The sequence below is a fragment of the Cynocephalus volans genome, chromosome 3, assembly GCF_027409185.1.
Source record: "Cynocephalus volans isolate mCynVol1 chromosome 3, mCynVol1.pri, whole genome shotgun sequence".
Taxonomy (NCBI): domain Eukaryota; kingdom Metazoa; phylum Chordata; class Mammalia; order Dermoptera; family Cynocephalidae; genus Cynocephalus; species Cynocephalus volans.
Genome location: NC_084462.1, coordinates 146,536,404 through 146,557,524, shown reverse-complemented (window position 1 = coordinate 146,557,524; position 21,121 = coordinate 146,536,404). Strand labels below are relative to the sequence as shown.

Genomic DNA, 21,121 nt, shown 5'->3' with positions numbered 1-21,121 from the left:
GATAGTCAGGGATAACAAAAGAGAGGCGCTCCAAAACAGCTTCGTCTTTTTTTGTATGCTGACCTGTTGTTAAATTCTAAGCCTCACAGACATTTGAAAACATCTAATAAATTTGGTTTCTGAGGCTTAGAATTTAACTGCATACAAAAACTCTTTGAGCTCCCTCCTGGTTAAACACTTCTGAGGACATTTCCTGACACACTCAATAGCATCAGTGTTGTCAGAAGGGAGCTCAAAGAGTAATCCAGCAAATTCTAAGAACACAAAGGTTTTCTCTTGGTAAACTGAGTTTAGGTGAATTACAAAGTGATAAGTTTTCTTGAGGGCTGAATGAAGAAAACTACTGGGCACTGTCTAAGACAGTTGAGTGCCCACCTTAGACAAGCAAGTAAAGCCTCCTAGGGTCAAAATTGATGTGTACTGAGAGCAAAATCTAACTAGCTATTGGTAAGATCAATTGTATTGGAGTGCTTAAAACAAAGGTATTGCTCTTTAGAGTGAGACTTCATCTAATCTTAAGCTTTTTTCTACCAATTCTCTTAAGCAATTATTCACACTTCTACTGCCCTCAAAGATTTCATGTCATGGGAACAACACAAATACAGTCATGTGCCACGTAATGGCCAATGTTGGATACAATGGTGGTCTCAAGATTATAATGGAGATGAAAAATTCCCATCACCTAATGATGTTGTAGCGATAGTAACATCATTGTGCAATTATTTTATTTTTTTATAAATGTGGTGTAGCCTAAGTGTACAGTGTTTATAAAGTCTATAGTAGTGTATAGTAAGTAATGTCCTAGACATTCACATTAACTCACCACTCACTTTCCAACTCACCCAGAGCAACTTCCAATCCTGCAAACTCCATTTGTGTGGTTAAATGCCCTGTACAGTGTACCGTTTTTTAAAAATCATTTATACCATATTTTTACTGTATCTTTTCTTTTTTATTCAAATTTTAATTTTTAAAATTTATTTTATCAATATGCAATGTAGTTGATTTTGGTGTCCCGTTACCAATTACTGTAACTTTTCTCTGTTTAGATATGCAAATACCATTGTGTTACAATTGCCTACAGTACTTAGTACAGTAACATGCCATTTAGATTTATAACCTAGGAGCAATGGGCTATACATTGCTCAGGTGTGTAGTAGGCTATACTGTCTGGGTTTGTGTAAGTACATTCTATGATGTTTGTACAACAACAAAATCACCTGATGATGCATTTCTTAGAAAGTATCTTTGTCATTAAATGATGCGTGATTAACATTGATTTTATGTATTTTAGGCTATTCAGAATATATTCCCCAGCCTTCTTCGAATAAAATTTTATTGTTATCATTAAGATAATTTTTCTGATTTTTCTCCTCTTTATTCTTCCCTACTTGCCCAGTCATTAGCTCTTAACACAGGATGTCCTTGTGTAGTTAAAGGGTGGGAGTAGAGATGTGTTTGGGGGTAAGGCATGAGTCAATTCAGGACAGAGTCTGGAGAAATGGCAAGAATTTGCTTGTGATTGATCGGCCAAGACAGAAGTAATTTAAAGCAGAAATATACCTACATTTGTTGAGTGTTAAGAAAACAGTGGTTAACTTTTTCTATTCCTACTCATAGAATTCCTTTTTAGTATTAGGAATTCAGAGCCAATGCTCCTTTCTTAGTCATCATAACATTCTCTTTTTTAGGAAGTGGGGAAAATGTCAACTTAATTTTACAGAAAAAAATCCCAAAAGCTGAATTCCAGAGAGTCAATGAAGAGTGGTATGGGATTGACTCCAGTTTTATATTTTTTATTTATTCTACAGGCATTTTTAAAAGTCTCTGTCATATGCCTAACACTGTGCCTTGAGAGTTACTTTTTTTTGAAGACACGATTCCTCACTAAGAAAATCTACTTTGTATTTTACAAGTTTTTCCATCATCTGCAAAAATGGAGGTATACCCTCAGCCAGTATCTAATAATATAGCATAGTTTGCATAATGATTACCAAGCTTAAAACTGTAAATGCCATATGCACTTTCGTCAGTGTATCAGGCAAATACAGCACAGACATTTCCTCCTCGGATCAGCTTAAAATTTTCCCTTCTTTCCAGATCCTACGTATAGTTGTTTTCTAGAGAAAAATAGAGACGGTTTCAGTACTTGTCCCTATTTGTTTATCATCAGAACTCAGTATCAAGTAAGTGTAGTCTGCCTTATAAGAAAACCAAAATTTCATGATTTATAACTCTTAAGAATGATACTTCTTGCTCTGACTTTCTGATATCCCATCTATAAAGTGGGTATAAACAATGCTTCCCTCACAGGGGAGTTGTATTTGTATTAAAATTGTGTTAAGGGGCCAGTCCATGGCTCACTTGAGAGAGTGCAGTGCTGATAACACCAAGGCCACGGGTTTGGATCCCTATATGGGGATGGCTGGTTAACTCGCTTGGGGGAGTGTGGTACTGACAATACCAAGTCAAGGGTTAAGATCCCCTTACCGGTCATCTTTAAAAAAAAAAAAAATTGTGTTAAGACCTCTCTGTATTGTTGGTAAAAACCCAACCGTATAAAGAAAACTACATTTCTTTTGTGCTAAACCTATTAACTTCAGAATTTCAACCTGTAAATTCTAGAATGTCTTAGAAGCAGACGTGTACAATTTAATATTCAACAATTAATTGAAAAAACTTTTTAAGTACTCTAGGCTTGACACTTGCTAGAATTCCTGTTCTACAGTAGTTTAATCATCCGTATTTCTCTTTAGCCTTCAGCAAAAAGGATATTAGTTCTTTGGCATTATTGGGAATAAAACCTTGCCAATTTCAGCTTTACTGAAGGATCCCCCAATCATATTGTGTACACACAGGAAAAGGAACAAAAACAATGAAGAAATCTTATTTTAATTTCTTTGATGTAGGTGATCTAAATAGTAGATGGAACAGGAAGTGGAATGAAGATAACAACATACAATTCATTAACGTTCTTTTTAAATAGTATTGGAAAAGTCTTCACTGAAAACTGAAGAAAATACTTATTAATCATGGAAAAAGATGACATTCTGGAAAATGCATAATTCCATTAAAGTTCATTTGTACAGACAAATTCTTGATGTTGTAACTCAAATCCTTAATAAGTACCAACTTTTTATAGTTCATGTGAAGAGTTTTCATAATGTAATTTGTATCTTTGTATGTTTTAAACTAAATGTGGGTTTTTAGAATTTTATTATGATTAATTTTTAAATTCTTATGAATTAAATCTGTAACTGATTATTTTCTGCTGTACTTCTGTGTTTTTATGGTTGGACTTTTGAAAATCGATGAGATTACATACTCCCAGGACTGGATGTCTTAAATTCAAGGAGTCACACACTGATTTTTGTCTTCAAGACCTGGAAGAATCCATTGTGCTTCAGTGTGTATCTGTGCCCCACTTGACTACTTAGTAGATATTGCTCCAGTGCAGTTGACATTAACTGTTACCAGCTTCTCTATTTTGTGCCAAATAAAGTCATTTAGTCAAAATAGATCAAATATACACTTAAAATACTTTAAAAGAAATATGGATTACAAAAACTTGTACAATAAAAAAGGCCCACTGAAGAAATCTTCAAAGTACAAGTAACACAGCAAATACAGGAGACTGATGTCAATAATACATTGTATGAAAAGACTCTCATATCTAATGTACTGGGAATTTGCTTCAGAAGCATTCTTTAAGAAAGTTTTGTACCCTCTAATTGGAATGGAAACAATGTACTTCATGTATTTTATCAAGACAAATAAATTAATGTGACTTAGTCATAAACAAAACCTTTTATTAGCTCAGCTTATAGAATGTGTTCTTATTTTACAGCAGCGTCTACCAAATGTTGTATTTCTAGTGTTGAGGTAAGTAGTCTCTGTGCTGGGTAACATTTTGGAGGTTACTGTGGATTGACTGTCCCATCTAAACTCACTGAAGCTTAAGTTGTGTCTCCCAGAGTTCCAGGTACTGAAAACTTGCACCCCACTGTGACAATGTTGAAAGGGTGGGAAATCCCATTATGGTAATCAGAAGGTGGGGACTTGTAGAGGTGCTTAGACTCCAGGACCTTGCCATAGTGGATGGATTAATAATGGTGGTCACAGGCGTACTTTTGAGGGTTTTAAAAGGAGAGCACGTGAGAGTCTCTCTCTGCTCCACCATTTTGTAATGTGATACCCTGCAATCACTGAAGTCATCACCAAAAAAAGCCTTCACCAGATGTGTTCCCTGAACTTTAAACTTCCAGCCCCTGAAACTATAAGCAGTAAATTTCATTTTCTTGTAAATCATCCAATTCCAGGTATTGTGTTATAAGTAACAGAAACAGACTATACAGAAAGTTGGTACTAGAAACAGGGTGCTGCTTATAACAAATACTTGAAAATGTGGAAATGGCTTTGGAAGTGGGTGCCGAGGAGAGGTCAGAAGAATTTGGAGAAAGTGGCTAGAAAAAGCCTAGATGCTGGTAAAAGTTTTGAAGACAGGAAAACGAAGGACAGTTTGGAATGTTTTAAAGACTGGTTAAATGTTGGTTACCAGAATGCTTATGGAAATGTGTACCGTATAGGCCATTCTAAGGAGGTCTCAGAAATATAAGAGTTTATTGGAAACTGGGGCAAAGATCACCCTTGCTATGAACTGTCAAGGAACTCGGCTGCATTCTGTTCATGCCCAAAAGCTTTATGTAATGTGGAAGTTCCAGGTGCTGACCCAGGGTATTTGGTGGAAGAAATTTCTAAGCAGCAAAGCATTGAGGAAGCTGTGTGGCTACTTGTAACAGCCTACGCTGAGTTATGGCAGCAAAGGCATGACACAAAGCCAGAATTTAAAAGGGAAGCAGAGCATAAAGATTTGGAAAATTTGCAGCCCAGCCATGTGGTAGAGAAGCAGAGTGCACTTTCAGGAGAAAAATGCAGTGGTGCTTAAATATTAGTACAAAAGAAAGGGGTTATTGTAAGAAGCGGGGAAAGTCCCTGAAGGCATTGCAGAATCCTCTGGGGCCAGCCCTTGCATTACAGGCCCAGAGACCTAGGAAGACAGAATGGCCTTGGGGAACTGGCCTGAGGCACCCTCCATGGGCTCGATGCTCAGGGCTACCTCAGGAAGCTGCTTCTAACAACAGCACCCCAGCTGCTTTGGCTGCTCCAGCCATGGCTAAATTGACACCAGGTGTGGCTGGACTCACAACTTTGAAAAATACAAACTAGAAGACTTGGCGTTGTCCACACAGTGTTAAGTCTGCAGACCGGCAGAATACCAGTGCTGTGGAGGCTAGGGAGCCTCCACCCCAATTTCAAAGCATGTATGGGAAAGCCTGGGGGCCCCGGAAGAAATCTGTCACAGGGGCAGATTCACTGCATAGAGCCTTTGCTAGAGCAATGCCGAGTGGAAACGTGCAGTCAGAGTTGCAGCAGAGAAACCCCATCAGCACAGTGCCTAGTGGAGCCATGGGAGTGGGACTGCCATGAAAACCCCAGAACTGGGGGGCTACCAGTATGCATCGTCAGCCTGCAAGAGCTAAAGCATGGCTGAAGACCAGTAAAGCCATAGGAGTGGAGCTGCCTGAGGACTTGGGGACCCAACCCCCACAGCACCATGCAGAGGACATCAAACTTGGAGTCAAGGTACATGATTCTCCAGCTTTGAGATTTAATTTCTGCCCTGCTGGGTTTCATACTTGTTTGGGACCTGTTAAACCTTTCTTTTGGCTTATTTCTCTCTTTTTGAATTGGAATATGTACCCTATGCTTGTCCCACCATTGTGTCTTGGAAGTAGAAAACTCACTCTGATTTCGCACATGGGACTTTGAGCTTTGGACTTTTGAGGTGAAACAAGTTAAACTGGGGATGAAATGAAAGTATTTGTATGTGAAAAAGACATGAGTTTTGGGGGTCGGGGGTGGAATGCCATGGATTGAATGTTCCCCCCGAACTCACTGAAGCTTAAATTGTGTTCCCCAAAGTTCCAGGTATTGGAAACTTGGCCTTCACTGTAACAGCGTTGAAAGGGTAGGAAATCCTATTATGGTAATCAAAAGATGGGACCTTGAAGAGGTGATTAGACTCGAGGACCATGCCGTAGTAAATGGGTTAATAATGATGGTCAGGCGCACGGTTCTGAGGGGTTTAAAAGTAGAGCACATGAGAGTCAGTCTCTCTCTCTCTCTCTCTTCTCTCCACCATTTTGCATTGTGATACCCTGCCTTCACTGAAGTCATCACCAAAGAAAGCCTTCACCAGATGTGTTCTCTGAACTTTGGACTTTCAGCCTCTGAAACTATAAGCAATAAATTTCATTTTCTTATAAATCACCCAGTTCCAGGTATTGTGTTATAAGCAACAGAAACGGACTGCTACAGAGGTTTGATACAAAAATGCATCAGTAGGCCCAATTCTTATCAGCCATAATCTGTGTTAACAGAAAATTGGTGTCCTGATCAACAAGAGTGGATTAGTTGGGATTAATCAGGATTCTCCAGAGAAAAAGAAACAACAGGGGACACACACACACACACACACACACACACACACACACACACACACACGCTCACTTCAAAAACTTCATGTGGAAAAATATAATATGAATCTTTGCATGAACTGGAAGTGCCCTTGTATATAGAGAGATTTATTATAAGGAATTGGCTAGTGCAATTATGGAGGATGATAAGTCCGGAGATCTGTAGATTGTAAGCTGGAGAGCCAGGGGAGCCAGTGATGTACTTCCAGTCTGAGCCCCAAGGCCTGAGAACCAGGAGAGCTAGTGGTATAAGTTCCATCCGAAAGGTAGCAGGCTTGAGACCCAAGCAGAGCGTATGTTTCAGTTTGAGTTCAAAGGCAGGAAGAGACTGATATCAGTTCAAGCAGTCAGGCAGGAGAAGGTACACTTTTTGTTCTACTCAGGCCTTGAACTGATTAATGAGGGCTACTCATCTCAGGGAGGGTAGTCTGATTTACTCTAGTCTACTGATTCAAATGTTAACCTCATCCCAAAACACCCTGACAGACACCCAGAATAATGTTTGACTAAATATCTGGGCACTCTATGTTCCAGTCAAGTGGAAACATAAAATTAGCCATCACACAAGGCTATCCCTCTCATCATAGGGACATTGGCGGTGTAAAGATGTTTTTGGTTGTCACAACTGGGTGAGGATGGGGGAGCTTGCTACTGGCATCTAGTGGGTAGAGGCCAGGGATGCCACTGACATGTCATAATGCAGTGGACATCCTCCCCACAGCAAAGACTCACCCAGCTCAGAATGTCAGTAGACCTGAGGCTGACCAACCCTGCCAGGTTTTTTAACCCTAAAAGCTTAAAGTAAGTTTTGTGATGGCTGTCAGTAATTAAAAGATACAAAAAAAACCCTTAATTTGGGGATTTCTATGCCAGTCATTTTTGGAGTTAATATTATTCTGGTGGAGTGTGAAATGTGTTAGTTTAGAATAAATTCTGTGTATTATTCTTTATCCCAGCTTTAAAAGATAAAAAATGTGATTATTAAAAATCAGAGATGTATTAACCAGAAAACAGTTTAAATCTATTCGTGTAATGTTTGAACTAAATAAATGTGTCTGGAAAGAGGTCTCCATGAAATTAAAATGTGATCTTGGGTTATAATTTGTGTAAATTTTTAATTTGGCCAAAAGGTGGCACTAATGTACCTTTTAAAACTCTACGTCATACTCAACATTCAACATTGCTATTCACTTAATTCACTATTTGATGCTTAGCTACTTTTGGATCTTGCTATCTAGAGTTAAGACTAACAAGAATTTTCCTAAAACTTCATAATATATTAGGTAGTGCAATGTCTTGACATACCTTTTTGATCAAGATGCCTCTGATTTACATATAAATATATTGTATCAGCAGATAACTTGTAAAAATAACCCATTGCAATTGTTATATTGAGCGTTTCTTACAAACTTTGCAAGTCATTAACAGGAAGGCGTTGGAATGTTAGTCCTATCATACTGGCTCTTCTAATCAGGCATCAAGCTCTTTTTTTTTTTTTTTTTTTTTTTTTTTTTGTCTTTTTCGTGACCGGCACTCAGCCAGTGAGTGCAGCGGCCATTCCTATATAGGATCCGAACCCGCGGCGGGAGCGTCGCTGCGCTCCCAGCGCCGCACTCACCCGAGTGCGCCACGGTCTCGGCCCCAAGCTCATTTTTGACGTTTTGCCTGGTCAAGAGATAAATCCAAGGACATTTGAGTAGATACTCCCTTGTTTGTTTCTTGCTTCTTGTTTCTTTTCTTCACATTCACAACCTGTGAGGTAGGCCAGTATACTATTTTCTGAAATTTACTTTTTCAACTACGGTTCAACAACAGACTTTATACAATGGTGTTCTCTGTATTCCTTTCCTCCCTCATTTCCTCCAACCAATTCCATTCTCTGAGTAAACTGAGACCTCGTTTCTCTTTAATAGAGCTCACTTACCTTTAACTCTTCTTGCCTTCCAATACTAAGTGAACACAATCTGCCACCCCCAACTCCCCACCCCCACCACCATTTCTGCTTGCACCATTATTATTGATATTATCCTAGGACTTGTACCTGATCACCAATTGCTTCTCATAAGTTTACTTTACAGCTGATGAGCCAACTTGGAAAACAAGGCCACTTTCTCTCAGATAAATTCTTTTCCGATGTTTATACAAAGTAGAGACTTTGTTGAAACAGTTTGGTGACATTGTATCAAAATAATAGAAGTAAAGTATCCCTTAAGCTATTAGAACACCATGGTGCTGTTCAGGTCAGAAGTCAAGGAATGGCAGTACACCCAGAAGGATTCTTTGTACAACTGAATTGGTCTCCGTTCTCCTGGGAACAGGAGGAGAGGCTTATGCAGGAAGAAGGCCTGAAAGCCATAGTTGTCATATCTTGTCTGGTCTATGTTATTAATGAGTTTCAGGAAGATCCATGTCAGATTTGAATGTGCCAAGCAGGCCTTTGAGGAGTGAGAGCTTGTGAATTTAGCTCTGCCACATTTTTCTGTAGTGGAAGCCATACAATACTTAGTCCAAACTATATGTAATAAAAAAATTTTTGGAAATGGCATTTACAGTAACTGCCTTGTAGGCAGGAAAATCTAAAGAAACTGTGGTAGTTCTATAGAAAATAAAGGCACACTTGTTACTTTTGGAAGGAGAAAACACAACATTTGCAAAAGCAAGGAGAAAGGTTTTAAAATGAAAACCAAAGATTCCAGGGGAGTGAGTCTCAGAATGTTCTTACTGGACCAGTTCTCATTTCCCAGCATTGCTCTTTTTTCACATGTGTGCAAAGTCTAGTGCTGTGAACTCAGTGGTTCTTGTACCCTCTTTCTATCACAATATTTTAAAGTGTGGAAGGAAAAGCACGTAAAGGGAAGACTGCTTTTTTATCTTGAACACCTGTTTTACTGTTAACATCACCACAGTTTCGTAGATCTCTCAAACTCTAGTGGCTGTGCTCAGAGCCACCATGATGGCCATGCAGATTATGCACAATACAGTATTAGGGGGTGCCACTCATCAAATGAATGCTACTAGAGCTGGGCTGTGCAGTTTGCAAAGGTGTGCATGGCAGCCCTGCCTTTCCTTACCCTGGTTAAACAATGGGTTTGAGAAGCCTTTATTTTGAATTTCTGCAGCAAATAACAGTATTCACTGATTCAGTCAGGGAATTATATTAGAGTAAAATACACAGGTGGTATGGAAATCAGAGTAAGATTTAAAATTAATTCCCCTTAGTTGACACACTATGTGTTTGTCAAAATTTGTAGAACTGTGCACTAAAAAGGGTGGATTTTACTATATGTAAATTATACCTTAATGTAAAAAAGATTAATACCAGTCAGGTAAATAAAATAAAGTCTTAGAGCTTACTGAACCATAATGTCATTATTCACTATTAATCCTTCAGGAAAAACACATCAGTCAGATATTGAGGGTATAGAGGAAACCCAGAAAATTAAAGAGATAATTCTAAGCAAATTCACCCTGGAATTACTGATGAGGTTATTTGTGGCACATTTGGGTAAAAGATCAGAAAGTCAGTTGACTTTTTCACCTGAATTGAGTAGTGACCCTTTGGTTTTGGTATTCTATACATCTCAGCTTTGCAGAGTAAAGCTCTAACTTGGTCATTCTGTCAGGAGGAAGGGAATACTCCCATTCTGGATGACTGGTTTAGAGAGAAGTAAAACTAAAGTTCTTATGCTGCAAATAACTCTTCTACATGGAACCTCTGCCCTGTAATTTATGTATGAGGATATTTGATTAATTAGCACACGCATGCCCGTAGCTGCCTTAGTTGTGATGGTGATAGATCACAGATGCGGTCCAGAGACCCACTTGTAGCCAGAGACCAAACCTCCTTGTAACCTGAAGATACAGATGTCAAAATGGGGATTTGGGAATAAAAGGTTTGGATACAAGGGTGCAAATGACTGCAGCTGCTTTGGTGTCACCCTGTGCTCCCCATCACCCAAGAGTACAGAAACAGAAGGCATGGATTTTATCGTCACAAGTGTAGCTGTGGAAAGTGTATATGAAAGGCTTAAACCCTGGCCCATGATTGCACTGTCATAAAGATCAGGGCTGAAAGTCCTTCCAAGTTTAGCCTCAAAGCGAGTGGTGGGGAGAATGCATCTGGTTTTGCTAATGTGGAAAAACTGCTGGACACTGCCACCCTTGTTATGATGGGTTGGGATTTACAGAGACAGTTTAAGACTGGAAGTTTGTCAGGTTAGGAGCTACTGCACCATTCTCTCCTCACCTAGGTTTTCCTTTATTGTTCACGGTGCCTCAGCTTTGCTGAGGATTTTCTGTGAATGTGGAGTGTACACATGTACAATCACAGATATGCTCACTGTTTTTCCTAACCTCGGGAACTTAACCCCCAGTAAGCTTAAACTTTCAGGAAGAAAGAAAAAGAAGAAAAGTAGGTATTCATGAAGGGGTTGGGGACTCCAGACTTCTGCATTAAAGGTAGATCTAAAAAGGGATTGGCAGAATTGACTGTGGGGATAAGTTTCACAAAATGTAGTATAATTTTTTACCAGAAAGATGTGATTTAATAAAGCTTTTAAAAATTCTGCAAACCGTGGAATGTTAAATACTCTATGTATAGTATTTGCACGTTAATAAGAAATCTTGCTTTGGAACCAGGTTTTGTTTTAGGACTCTAAAGGCACTATCAACTTTTAAATTGGTCCCAAGATTTGGAAAGTACAGTCGTGGAAAGTACAATTATCATTGGGCTGTGCTTAAAAAGAAAAACAAGAGTTGTTAACGTTAGCAGAATGAAATCAGTGCCTTGGTAAACACGGAACTTTTGAAACACCCAGTTTTAGCAGGTACCATCTGAATAATTTAAGCATTTTCACACCAAGATTGTCTAATTATTTGAAAAACCATAAAGATTATTAACAATCCATAGGCTAATATAATGCAGAAAAAAACAACAACTAATGAGTATGTTTTTGTCAAATGCATAGATGGCATCAACTTCAGAACTGCCATTTAGGTTGAACTAGTTCAGTGTTCTGGGTGTTTATATCTCTCTTGCTGGAGGTGGACTCTTTTAGGCATGTCATTGTAAAGTCTGTCCAATACCCAATCAGCAAAGTAGAACTTTTGGTAGTGCAAACTCAGTAGTTTCATCAGTGTGATCTTTATAGTTTAAGGAAATGAACATAATTTACCCACATTTCTTTTAAATGATTTAGATAAATATGAGCCAATATAACATTTATTCTGTATTCATAATCAGTACATAAATTAATTCAGCTTGAAACTTTCTTATACAGAGTATTATTACTTTAATATAAGCATCTGATCAACAGTAATGTTACTAATTTTAATGAGAAATACAAAATGGAAGTTTTACTTTCATAATAGCTCATCCACTTAACATTTTTACAGACAAAGAACTACTATAAATATGTAACATTATGCAAGCTTCTGCACCTAGTCACAAATCAGGACGAATATACTGTTTACTTAAACTGAATGCTTTCAAACTGCTGCTGTATTCTCACCACCACCTTCCACACACCAGTCAAAATGAATTGCTCTCTCTTTATACCCCCTACATGGCACTCATGCTGCCGCTTTGACTTTGGCTCTTTGCCTTAACCCTGCCCCAGTTCCTGTTGTCACTGCTCCGTAGCTTGTGTTCCTGGAGGATAGGTAGCCTGTCCCCGTTATCAAACGGTGTTTAGCATGTGTTATGCCTAACACGTGTTAAATCAAATTGAATTTAATCAGGACACCTACATTTTATGTAGCTTCCTTCTAATACATTTTAATAACTAAACAATCATTACAAAAAAATTGTTTTCAAAAATGTACCATAAAATGTACTATGGATTGAAAATTTGAATTCTGTATAATAAGAAACTTCACATTACACAATAAAACATCATAGGAATTTGAACCTAAAGAACTCTAAACCTTAAATGAGGATTTTAAAAAATGCAGAAATGGGAGGCAGAAAAGTCAAATTCTGATGTACTGAGTATCAGGTAAAATTAGAAAGTAGACTTTTACATATTTCAATAAAGTTGACTTTATTAAAAGGAACTTTTCAAACAATGGGATTCTAAAGCCTAACAATTATTTTAAAATTCTTCTACAAACTCCTAAAAAAAATTCTTAACTGTGCAAAATAAGGCAACTCGAAATTAGAAATTTATGGATGCAATTAACTCTGGATTGCATGCAGAAGCCACATTTGACCAGTAGCCTCTCATGACCCATATCTGTAAAAGCTTTTAGCAAAAAGCCTATTCACATATACTGGTAAAATAACAATCTCTCAAAAGTAAATAGGAGAGGGCCGGCCCATGGCTCACTCGGGAGAGTGTGGTGCTGAGAACACCAAGGCCCCGGGTTCGGATCCCATATACGGATGGCCGGTTCGCTCACTGGCTGAGCGTGGTGCTCACAACACCAAGTCAAGGGTTAAGATCCCCTTACCGGTCATCTTTAAAAAAAAAAAAAAAAAAAAAAGTAAATAGGAGAGTTTTTAAGACTCCACTAACTAGTAGACAAATTAAGAACATCACAGACTTTGAGCTGTCATTTATATTACCTTGAAACAAAATTATGCAGACAGCTTTTCTGATGAACTCCATTTGTGCCACATGCTTTTTATTCCTTAAAGTGGAGGAGGTGGCAGGGAACATAATTTCTGTTTTAAAGTTCTTTTGTTTTCTGCTACCTTTACTTAAATGTTACTGAGTACTATTTTTATATCCTATAAAGTGCTTTGAAAAAATGTTAATAATGCTACATAAAATAAAGAGGAATTTTCATATTCAATGGGTTGTGAGAAGCAAGTGAATAATACTTGACTTTTAAACCGGGGAAGATAATACGGTGAAAAAATTAACAAGAACCCAGTAAACTCCCCCAGCCTTGTAAAATTCTGAGTTCAAAGAGAAACTGAATCTTAGCTAATAAATAAATGTTCATTAAAAGCAGCATTTGTACCACAGCAAATTTAATCAATGTAGTGTTCTTAAATTTAAGCCCTTTAAGCGATCATTTTAATGTTAAAAAGTAAATGTAAATTCAATCAGAACCTATGAGTGTACTTCAAAAAGTTCATGGATTCATATTATCTTTTAGTTCAATTTTTCGACGAAGTTTTTGAAGTACCCTTGTATTTATATTCACTTAATGTTTGCATATACAGTCAAACTGCTTAAAATAAATACTATTATAATAAAAATATTTTATGAGAGAGTTCTAAGCCATCTGATTACTGCTTATTTCTATAATAACAAAACAATGCAGATCACCTTAGAATTCACTGTAATAGGGGCTGGCCTGTGGCTCACTCGGGAGAGTGCGGTGCTGATAACACCAAGGCTCCGGGTTTGGATCCCATATAGGGATGGCTGGTTTGCTCACTGGGTGAGCGTGGTGCTGACAACACCAGGTCAAGGGTTAAGATCCCCTTACCGGTCATCTTTAAAAAAAAAAAAAAAAAGAATTCACTGTAATAGGATTTCACCGTGTAGCAGATATAATTAGATTGAGACCAATTAATTTCTGGATTCCTTTTTCAAACTGAAATCCTACTTATTTAATTCACCAGATATTTTCAATAGAAAATATTGAGAAGAAACCACCTAAGAATGACTGCAGAAAGAGTATACATCTCATCACAAAAACAATCAATCATAATACAATATAACCAAAAATGTATATCAAACCACAGTGGGGGGGAAAAAATAAATAAACCTAGGACTAGTTAGATAAAATTTTACTTTTTTTTTTTTTTTTTTTTTTTTTTTGTCGTTTTTCGTGACCGGCACTCAGCCAGTGAGTGCACTGGTCAGTCCTATATAGGATTCGAACCCGCGGCGGGAGCATCGCCGCGCTGCCAGCGCAGCACTCTACCAAGTGCGCCACGGGCTCGGCCCTAAAATTTTACTTTCTTAACCAAAAAAACTCATTACACATATTTACCTTGTATGTTTTTTAAAATCCCAAATAAATATGCCTACACCTTCCAGAATATTTTCAATAACTGGTAAGTGCTGTACTTTTTGCTCATTCATCAGAGATTACTAAAAAGTTACAATGCAAGTATATTGGCTTGTAGCCGTCCTTATAGTAAATGAAGACAGGATTCCTCAAAACTCTGTAAAATGAGGCCGGCCCCATGGGTCACTCGGAAGAGTGCTGCGCTGGTAGCGCTGAGGCCGCGGGTTTGGATCCTGTATAGGGATGGCTGGTGCGCTCACTGGCTGTGTGTGGTGCAGACCACACTGTGCCGAGGGTTGCGATCCCCTTACCAGTCAAAAAAAAGAAAAGGAAAAAAAAAAAAAAAAACTCTGTAAAATGCACCAACCTTAATCAGGTTTTTAAAACTGTTCACTTTTACACATGATATTTGCTGGTAGCTGCCCACGTCCATTAGCACCACATATAGTGAATTAAAAAGAGTATTTTTAGAGAGGATGACTTAGCAGTCTTTTTTTAAAAAATGTTTTAAAATTATACAATTAAATTGATTTCTTGGGTCATGTGTTTCAAAAGACCCTTTTTTCCTCTTCCTTCATTGAAGAATTTTCCCCCCAAGATTATAAACATGTGAAGGTAGGAAAATCTGTGGGAAATATTTTTGCATGTTGGCAAAGAAACTTGCTAATAATATCCAGTATTTGGTTCAATTCCTAAGTCAGATTAGTTTCTTCTGTAAGAGGTCTCAATATGTGTAGAAAGAAACAAAGATGATTGTATAAGACAAATTAGCACATACTTTCCATATGCAATCCATAAACAATGCAATAACTCACACAGATAATTTAAAATCATCTAACATACATTCTTTCCTCCAAGATGAAGCTCTTTAACAAATACCTTACAACTCACATTGCATCTACTGTCATTGCTACATATGTTTCAAGGAGTAACACCATCACTCAGTTTAGACAATCAAGGATTACACAATATGAACCCTAACCTGTGAGGTAGGGAAGTGATGACCACTTCACACAAGAAAAGATTGAAGTAGAATTGCTTTTTCAAAAAATATGGCAATCATTGGTGAGATCAGATGCTCCCCTTTAAATAACTGGGAAAAAATGCAAATAAGCCCTTATTTTTGTAAGGTATTAGCTGGAAAGAAAATAGTAATGAAAAAGTTAATTTTCAATATCCATGTAAGATGCTTTTTACTGGTTTTTCTCAACACAGACATAATGAATGAAAGAATATTGACATTTAAAATGTAATGTTCTTTAGCAAAAACTTCACTTTCTATTCAACTGTATACATGGCTCATTCTCAGCCAAGAACACATAATATTTTCATTAAATTAATATGATTTTCTAGGACCTTTACTGCCAGGCTGGCCTTGGGTCCACTCTCCCCTCTTTGATGAGAGGTTGATGAATACAGTTCTTAGAGAGGTACTTCTGCTAGATGAATCCTGTGTTATCTGTGATTTGTTACTTGGGAAGTTTCCCTTCTCCTGGATGAAAAATAATATTCCCTTCATTTTGTTTTTCTTGTTTTTTTTGTTTTTAACTTTTCAGCAGAAAGAGCCCATGCAGGAATGGATATATACAGTTTTGTTGAGGCAGAAGGAAGATGGAGAGGGATAATGCACTCCCTGTTTCCATGCTTTTGCAGGTGGTAACTATTTGCCTGTTTGAAGGAATTTTGAATGGCTTTTGTAAGGGACTTCATTCAGCAAGTCTAGAAAACCACTCACGTTTAATTCCAGTATGCATATTCTACATACTGTCTGCTGAAATTGGTAAAATGCAATATATTTTTTGAGGTAAGACTACTGCTTAGGAGTGTAACAACTACAAATCACACATCCACAAAAATAGCTCACCTTATTCACTATTTTAAACAACATAAAAGTGCACCGTAAAAAAAAAGTTTTTGAAAACTGAATGTGATGTTAACCTATACACAGAGTGGAACTATCAAAAGGAAACCAGACTTTGTGACATCAGAGGACATTAAAGATCTTATGGCATCCCGTAAGTGCTCAATAAATACATCTTCCTTCACCAAAGCACTCCAATCGCCACATGTCATTTTAGCAACTCCCTACATATCACTTCACATAGCAATCTGTGCTGACTAACTCCAGTCTGGAAGTGACTGCATTTCAGTGGTAGAAAGAGTTTATAAAACTTGATTTATTCTTTAGCAGTTCTGGGTTGGAACTGCACTTTTAAATTCCATGGGTAATAAATCCCTCATTTGTTACTGAGTAAGAAATGCCACAAATGAGTAAAATAATTCATCAAGTTTTATTTTCCTCCAATGATCTGTAAATTAATTCACTGTAGAAGATTGTTTATTTTATTATCATCAGAGACCATTTCATTAACCAGCTGTTCTATAGACAACTGGATAGCATTCTTCACGAGTGAAGAAGCTGTTTCTATTAAGAGTGTTTCGTATTGTTCTGAAGTTCTACCCTCAAAACCACTGTCATTAGAAAAAAACTCTACTTGCTCATTTTCGATTGAAATTAAGAATTGCTTAGGGACATTTTTAGATTTCTTAACATCAAATTCACTGATTTCAGTGTCTGTAATAATAATAGCAATTGGCTCCATTTTTTTGCTTTCTTCCAATTTGGGTTTCTCTGCATTGATCCCATTTTCTTTAACATCTGGTTCCTGGCTCAGTTCAGTTTCTTTTGGCTTATTCGATTCAGCTACAATCTCTCTACTTTCATAGTCTTTCCAATTTGGTCCATGTTCTAGGATACTGCTACTGGTTTCTTCCACAGTTTGCTGATCTGGGATTGCAGGTGAAGGAGAAACATCAGAAATCACTGGTTGCTGATGGTCTGTTTCTGAAATTTTAAGTGGGCTTGCTTGCTGAGGTTGAACATCTTGTTTTACCTCAATTGTTTCAGATTCTTTTTCAAGGATTAGAATTCCTGTTTGAATAGCAGAATGCCCATTATCTAATCCAAGTTCTACTGAAATCACATTCTCTCCAGAAGTTATGCTGTAGTTCACATTTGATTCACAGACCTCATCACCATCTTTCTGTGAGATGCCTTCAGTGAGTTCCTGGGCCCACTTAGCCTTTGTCGCCTGATCATTTGATTGGGTCTGAGCTTGTCTATCCAAACTTTCAGCCTCTCCCTGGACTTTGATGCTGCAGTCTGAGTCTTCTGTAATTTTGGAATGATAACCCCTTTTTGCCCCTCTTGAAAATTTTATGCAGGGAATCTTAAGTCTGGATTTTGTCTTTTTCTTCGAAAGATCCACATCCTCAGCATTTACTTCACTTTGTACTTCAGCTTCAAGTGCCTTTTGCTTCTTTGAAGAATCTGACCTTTTCCTGCCTGTTACAAGACGTCTGATTGAGGCCCAGGCCCCTCCTGGGGGCTGTGGCTGATCAGAAGCTCCTGCTTCTGGGGGACACTTCCTTGCCACATCCGCAGCTTCAGAGCCAGCTTTGGGCTTCAGTGCTTTGACGGCTTTCTTTCTTCTCTTGAAGCAAAGCATGGATGCTTTTTCCTCCTGCCTCTCATCCTGAAGACTAACTTCTGCTGATCTCTTCTCATCCTTGCTTTCTACTTGAATTTCAGAAACCGTGGTCTCCATTTTTACACTACACTCTTTCACTCTCTAGAAAGCTATATTCTCTCTTCCTTAGCAGCCTTTTGTGACAAAAAGGTGGACAAAAATATCACAGTAAATAAAATTTTTTTCAGGTGTATGTGTATTCATTCTTTTCATCTTACTACATACAGATGTTTTAGGTGTTTTCTCTAGTATATGAATGCCTAGTTTCTCTATTGCTTGTAGTTTCTCTCTTTAATTTCTTCATGAAAGCCCTTTACTGGATAAATTTTTTCTTTATTTAAAGATCAACCTGATGAGAGAAAACAGAGTGGTATTTTATTTCGCCATGAGCCTATTACTTTCTATAGAGACTCTTTCGGTTGAATGTGTAAGTTTCTACTAGGCATGTTTTCCATATAACAATTTACTGAAATGACTGGAAAATAAAAATTGGGGGTTATTTTTGTCCTATTAAAAAGATTTCAATGTGAATTATTTTGTTCTATTTTCATTGTGAAAACTTCATTTTAGATTACTCTGCAAGTCTGATATTATCAATGCTTTAGTTGTGCTATCTTTACAAATTGTTTATGACTCTAAGTTGCAAGTTTAGCAAACAAACAATATCAAAAAACCCCACAATGAATGGCAGGATGAGAAGCAAGCTAATATAATTTTTATCATATGCAATAAAGGATTCTGAAGCTGCAAAGGAATTTAGAGATTATCTGAGATTATTTAAATTCAGCCAGATGACAAAATTGAGCTCCAGAGGGGGCATTTGGCTTGCTGAAAGCCATACAGCTAGATAAGGCCATAGCCAGAGTTAGATCTAGAGACTTTGACTTTCTAGTGTTCTTTCCCTTATAACACAAGGTTTCTGTTCTAAAAATGTATGTTCCATCAAGGAGGTGCTACTTTTCATATATACTCTTAGGAAAATTTAACATTACTGTCATCCTCAACTCTTAAATTAGTTGTATAATTTTGACATTTTCATTTAAGTGTCTGCTGTTCATACCTTTCCACCATAATGTGGACATAGGTGGAGGTCACTAGGAGTTGATAATAATAATAGCTGACATTCATTGAGCAACTCTTGTGTATTAGGCAGTGCTAAGCACTTTTACATACATGTCTAATCCTCACCACAATATTACAAAATGCATAAGGTGGTGGTATCACCATCTACAGATAAAGCAACTTGCCTGAGATTTCAAAGCTACGAGGCAATAGAGCTCAGATTCAGCCCGACTGCCTGTTTCTGAAGCCTATGCTCTGAAACTGGGCTTTAAGAGTTTCATCAGAATTGTTCAGAGATACTAATCTGCAATAGATCCATTAATTAAAAATTCTTAAAGTGGTTTAATGGTATTTAATTAACCATAATGCAGCCCATAAACTCACAATTGGACCAACTCTAGCCTGGGTTCTTGCCATATTAAAACCAAGCTTTTGAAATTCTTTATATTTTATTTCCTTGGTTCTGAAAAGCCAAATATAAATTGACAAGCTATGCAATTGGCAAACCGATTAGTTACGTATAAATATAAAGGCATATTGAGAAATTAATCCACAGAATGGAATGACAGCACCAATGAATGGAGATAGATGTGAGGTGATTATCTAGCAAAATTCTATGAATTTTAATTGATGAATGTCCTAAAATAAGCAAAGGGACTCTTTCCTCATATTCTTTTTATGTAAATCCTTCACTGAAGTTTCATTTGGTTAGCCCTTAATTCTATGGACTGTAGAAGGAACTGAAACCCTGAAAATCAGTTTATGATCTAAGTAAATATTCCCTTAGGAATATTTATGGGTGTATGGATACTTCATATGGGTGTTGCATACTTCATGCCTCTATCAGAAAGATAAAGTCATTCAAGAACAATGATGGAACTAAAATATGAACATTTTACAGGGTCTCTTCTCAATGCTTCAATGAACACTGGGATCTCAGCTCATTATAACTCTGTTTAAGTCTTCTTACCTCTTGAGAGTTCTCAGCACCTTAGCATTTTAATTAAGCAGAGGATGTATTACTAATAGAGATAATGAAATTAGATCATGTTTGGGAGTGTATCATTTGAAACTAACCCAGATCGCCCAAACACAATTGCTTGAGAAGCTCACTTGAATGTATTTCACTGTAGAAATACATACCGAAACTGAAAAGGGGGGAAAGAATGCAGTTTGTAGATATAAAAACTTTGCAGAATGTTAGACTGCAATGATTTGCCCTGAACCTGCAAGGGTAGCTTTATTGCTTCAGGAAATCTTAAAGTCCCTGCTGTCATTTCCTGATAGAGTTGCAAGCTTAATGCCACAGAAAACACCACCTTTCCTTTCTCCCTTGAGCATCAAAGAGCAACCACGACCTGAGGAAAGCAGTCACTCTTTCCCAGCACCAGATATGGACCCATGAAGCTTCCTCCTGGAGGAAGGAATCTCTCATTCTGGCTTGATGCCCCTTATGGCAGGAGACAGAGCGCAGGATAAAGTACTCAAAAAGGAAAATGCCGGGGGCGTGAAACAGATAACCCAGCTTCAAGCTCTCTCCAAAATTATCATGGCCAGGAACCCAAAATCACATTTTCCCAAAAAGGATAAAGAAGGAAAAAAGCCTTCGGCAACCCATCCTTCTAAGACGAGCTGTAAAGCGAAGAGGGTAGGAGGGCAGACCTGACGAGGGTCGCCCCACCTGGAGATTCCCACGGACAAACGACCTCCCGGGTTGTTACTCCCGGCCATCGGGCCCGGATCCCCCGTGTCCAGCTGGCACCTCCTGCCCACCCCGCCGCCCAGGCGGTCAGCGCCCTGGACACTGCCCGGGACCCTCCCCAGCAGCCTCCTCGTACCACCTCACTTACCGAGGGCGCCGGGCTTCCTGGCCAGCCCTGCTCCCGAGGTCGGGGCACGCTCCGGGGCCCGGCGCCCAGGCAGCCGGGGAGTCACGGTCGCACCCGGAGCGAGCAGCCCTCTGCAGAGACCGCGGCGGGGCTGCGCCCCCTTCCCAGCCGCTGGGGGACCGACAGCCGGCGGCGC

General features: G+C 38.3%; 1 protein-coding gene across 1 annotated transcript; it reads right to left on the bottom strand.

Moving 5' to 3' along the window:
- Window positions 1-16,776: 16,776 nt before the first annotated feature.
- On the bottom strand, window positions 16,777-21,080 carry AKAP5 (A-kinase anchoring protein 5). The gene is made up of 2 exons (XM_063091698.1): window positions 20,947-21,080; window positions 16,777-18,383 (listed from the first exon to the last, which is right to left on the bottom strand). The coding sequence occupies exon 2, from the start codon at window positions 18,110-18,112 to the stop codon at window positions 16,826-16,828; it is 1,287 nt and encodes a 428-aa protein (XP_062947768.1). The 5' UTR covers window positions 18,113-18,383; window positions 20,947-21,080; the 3' UTR covers window positions 16,777-16,825.
- Between the last annotated feature and the right edge of the window lie 41 nt (window positions 21,081-21,121).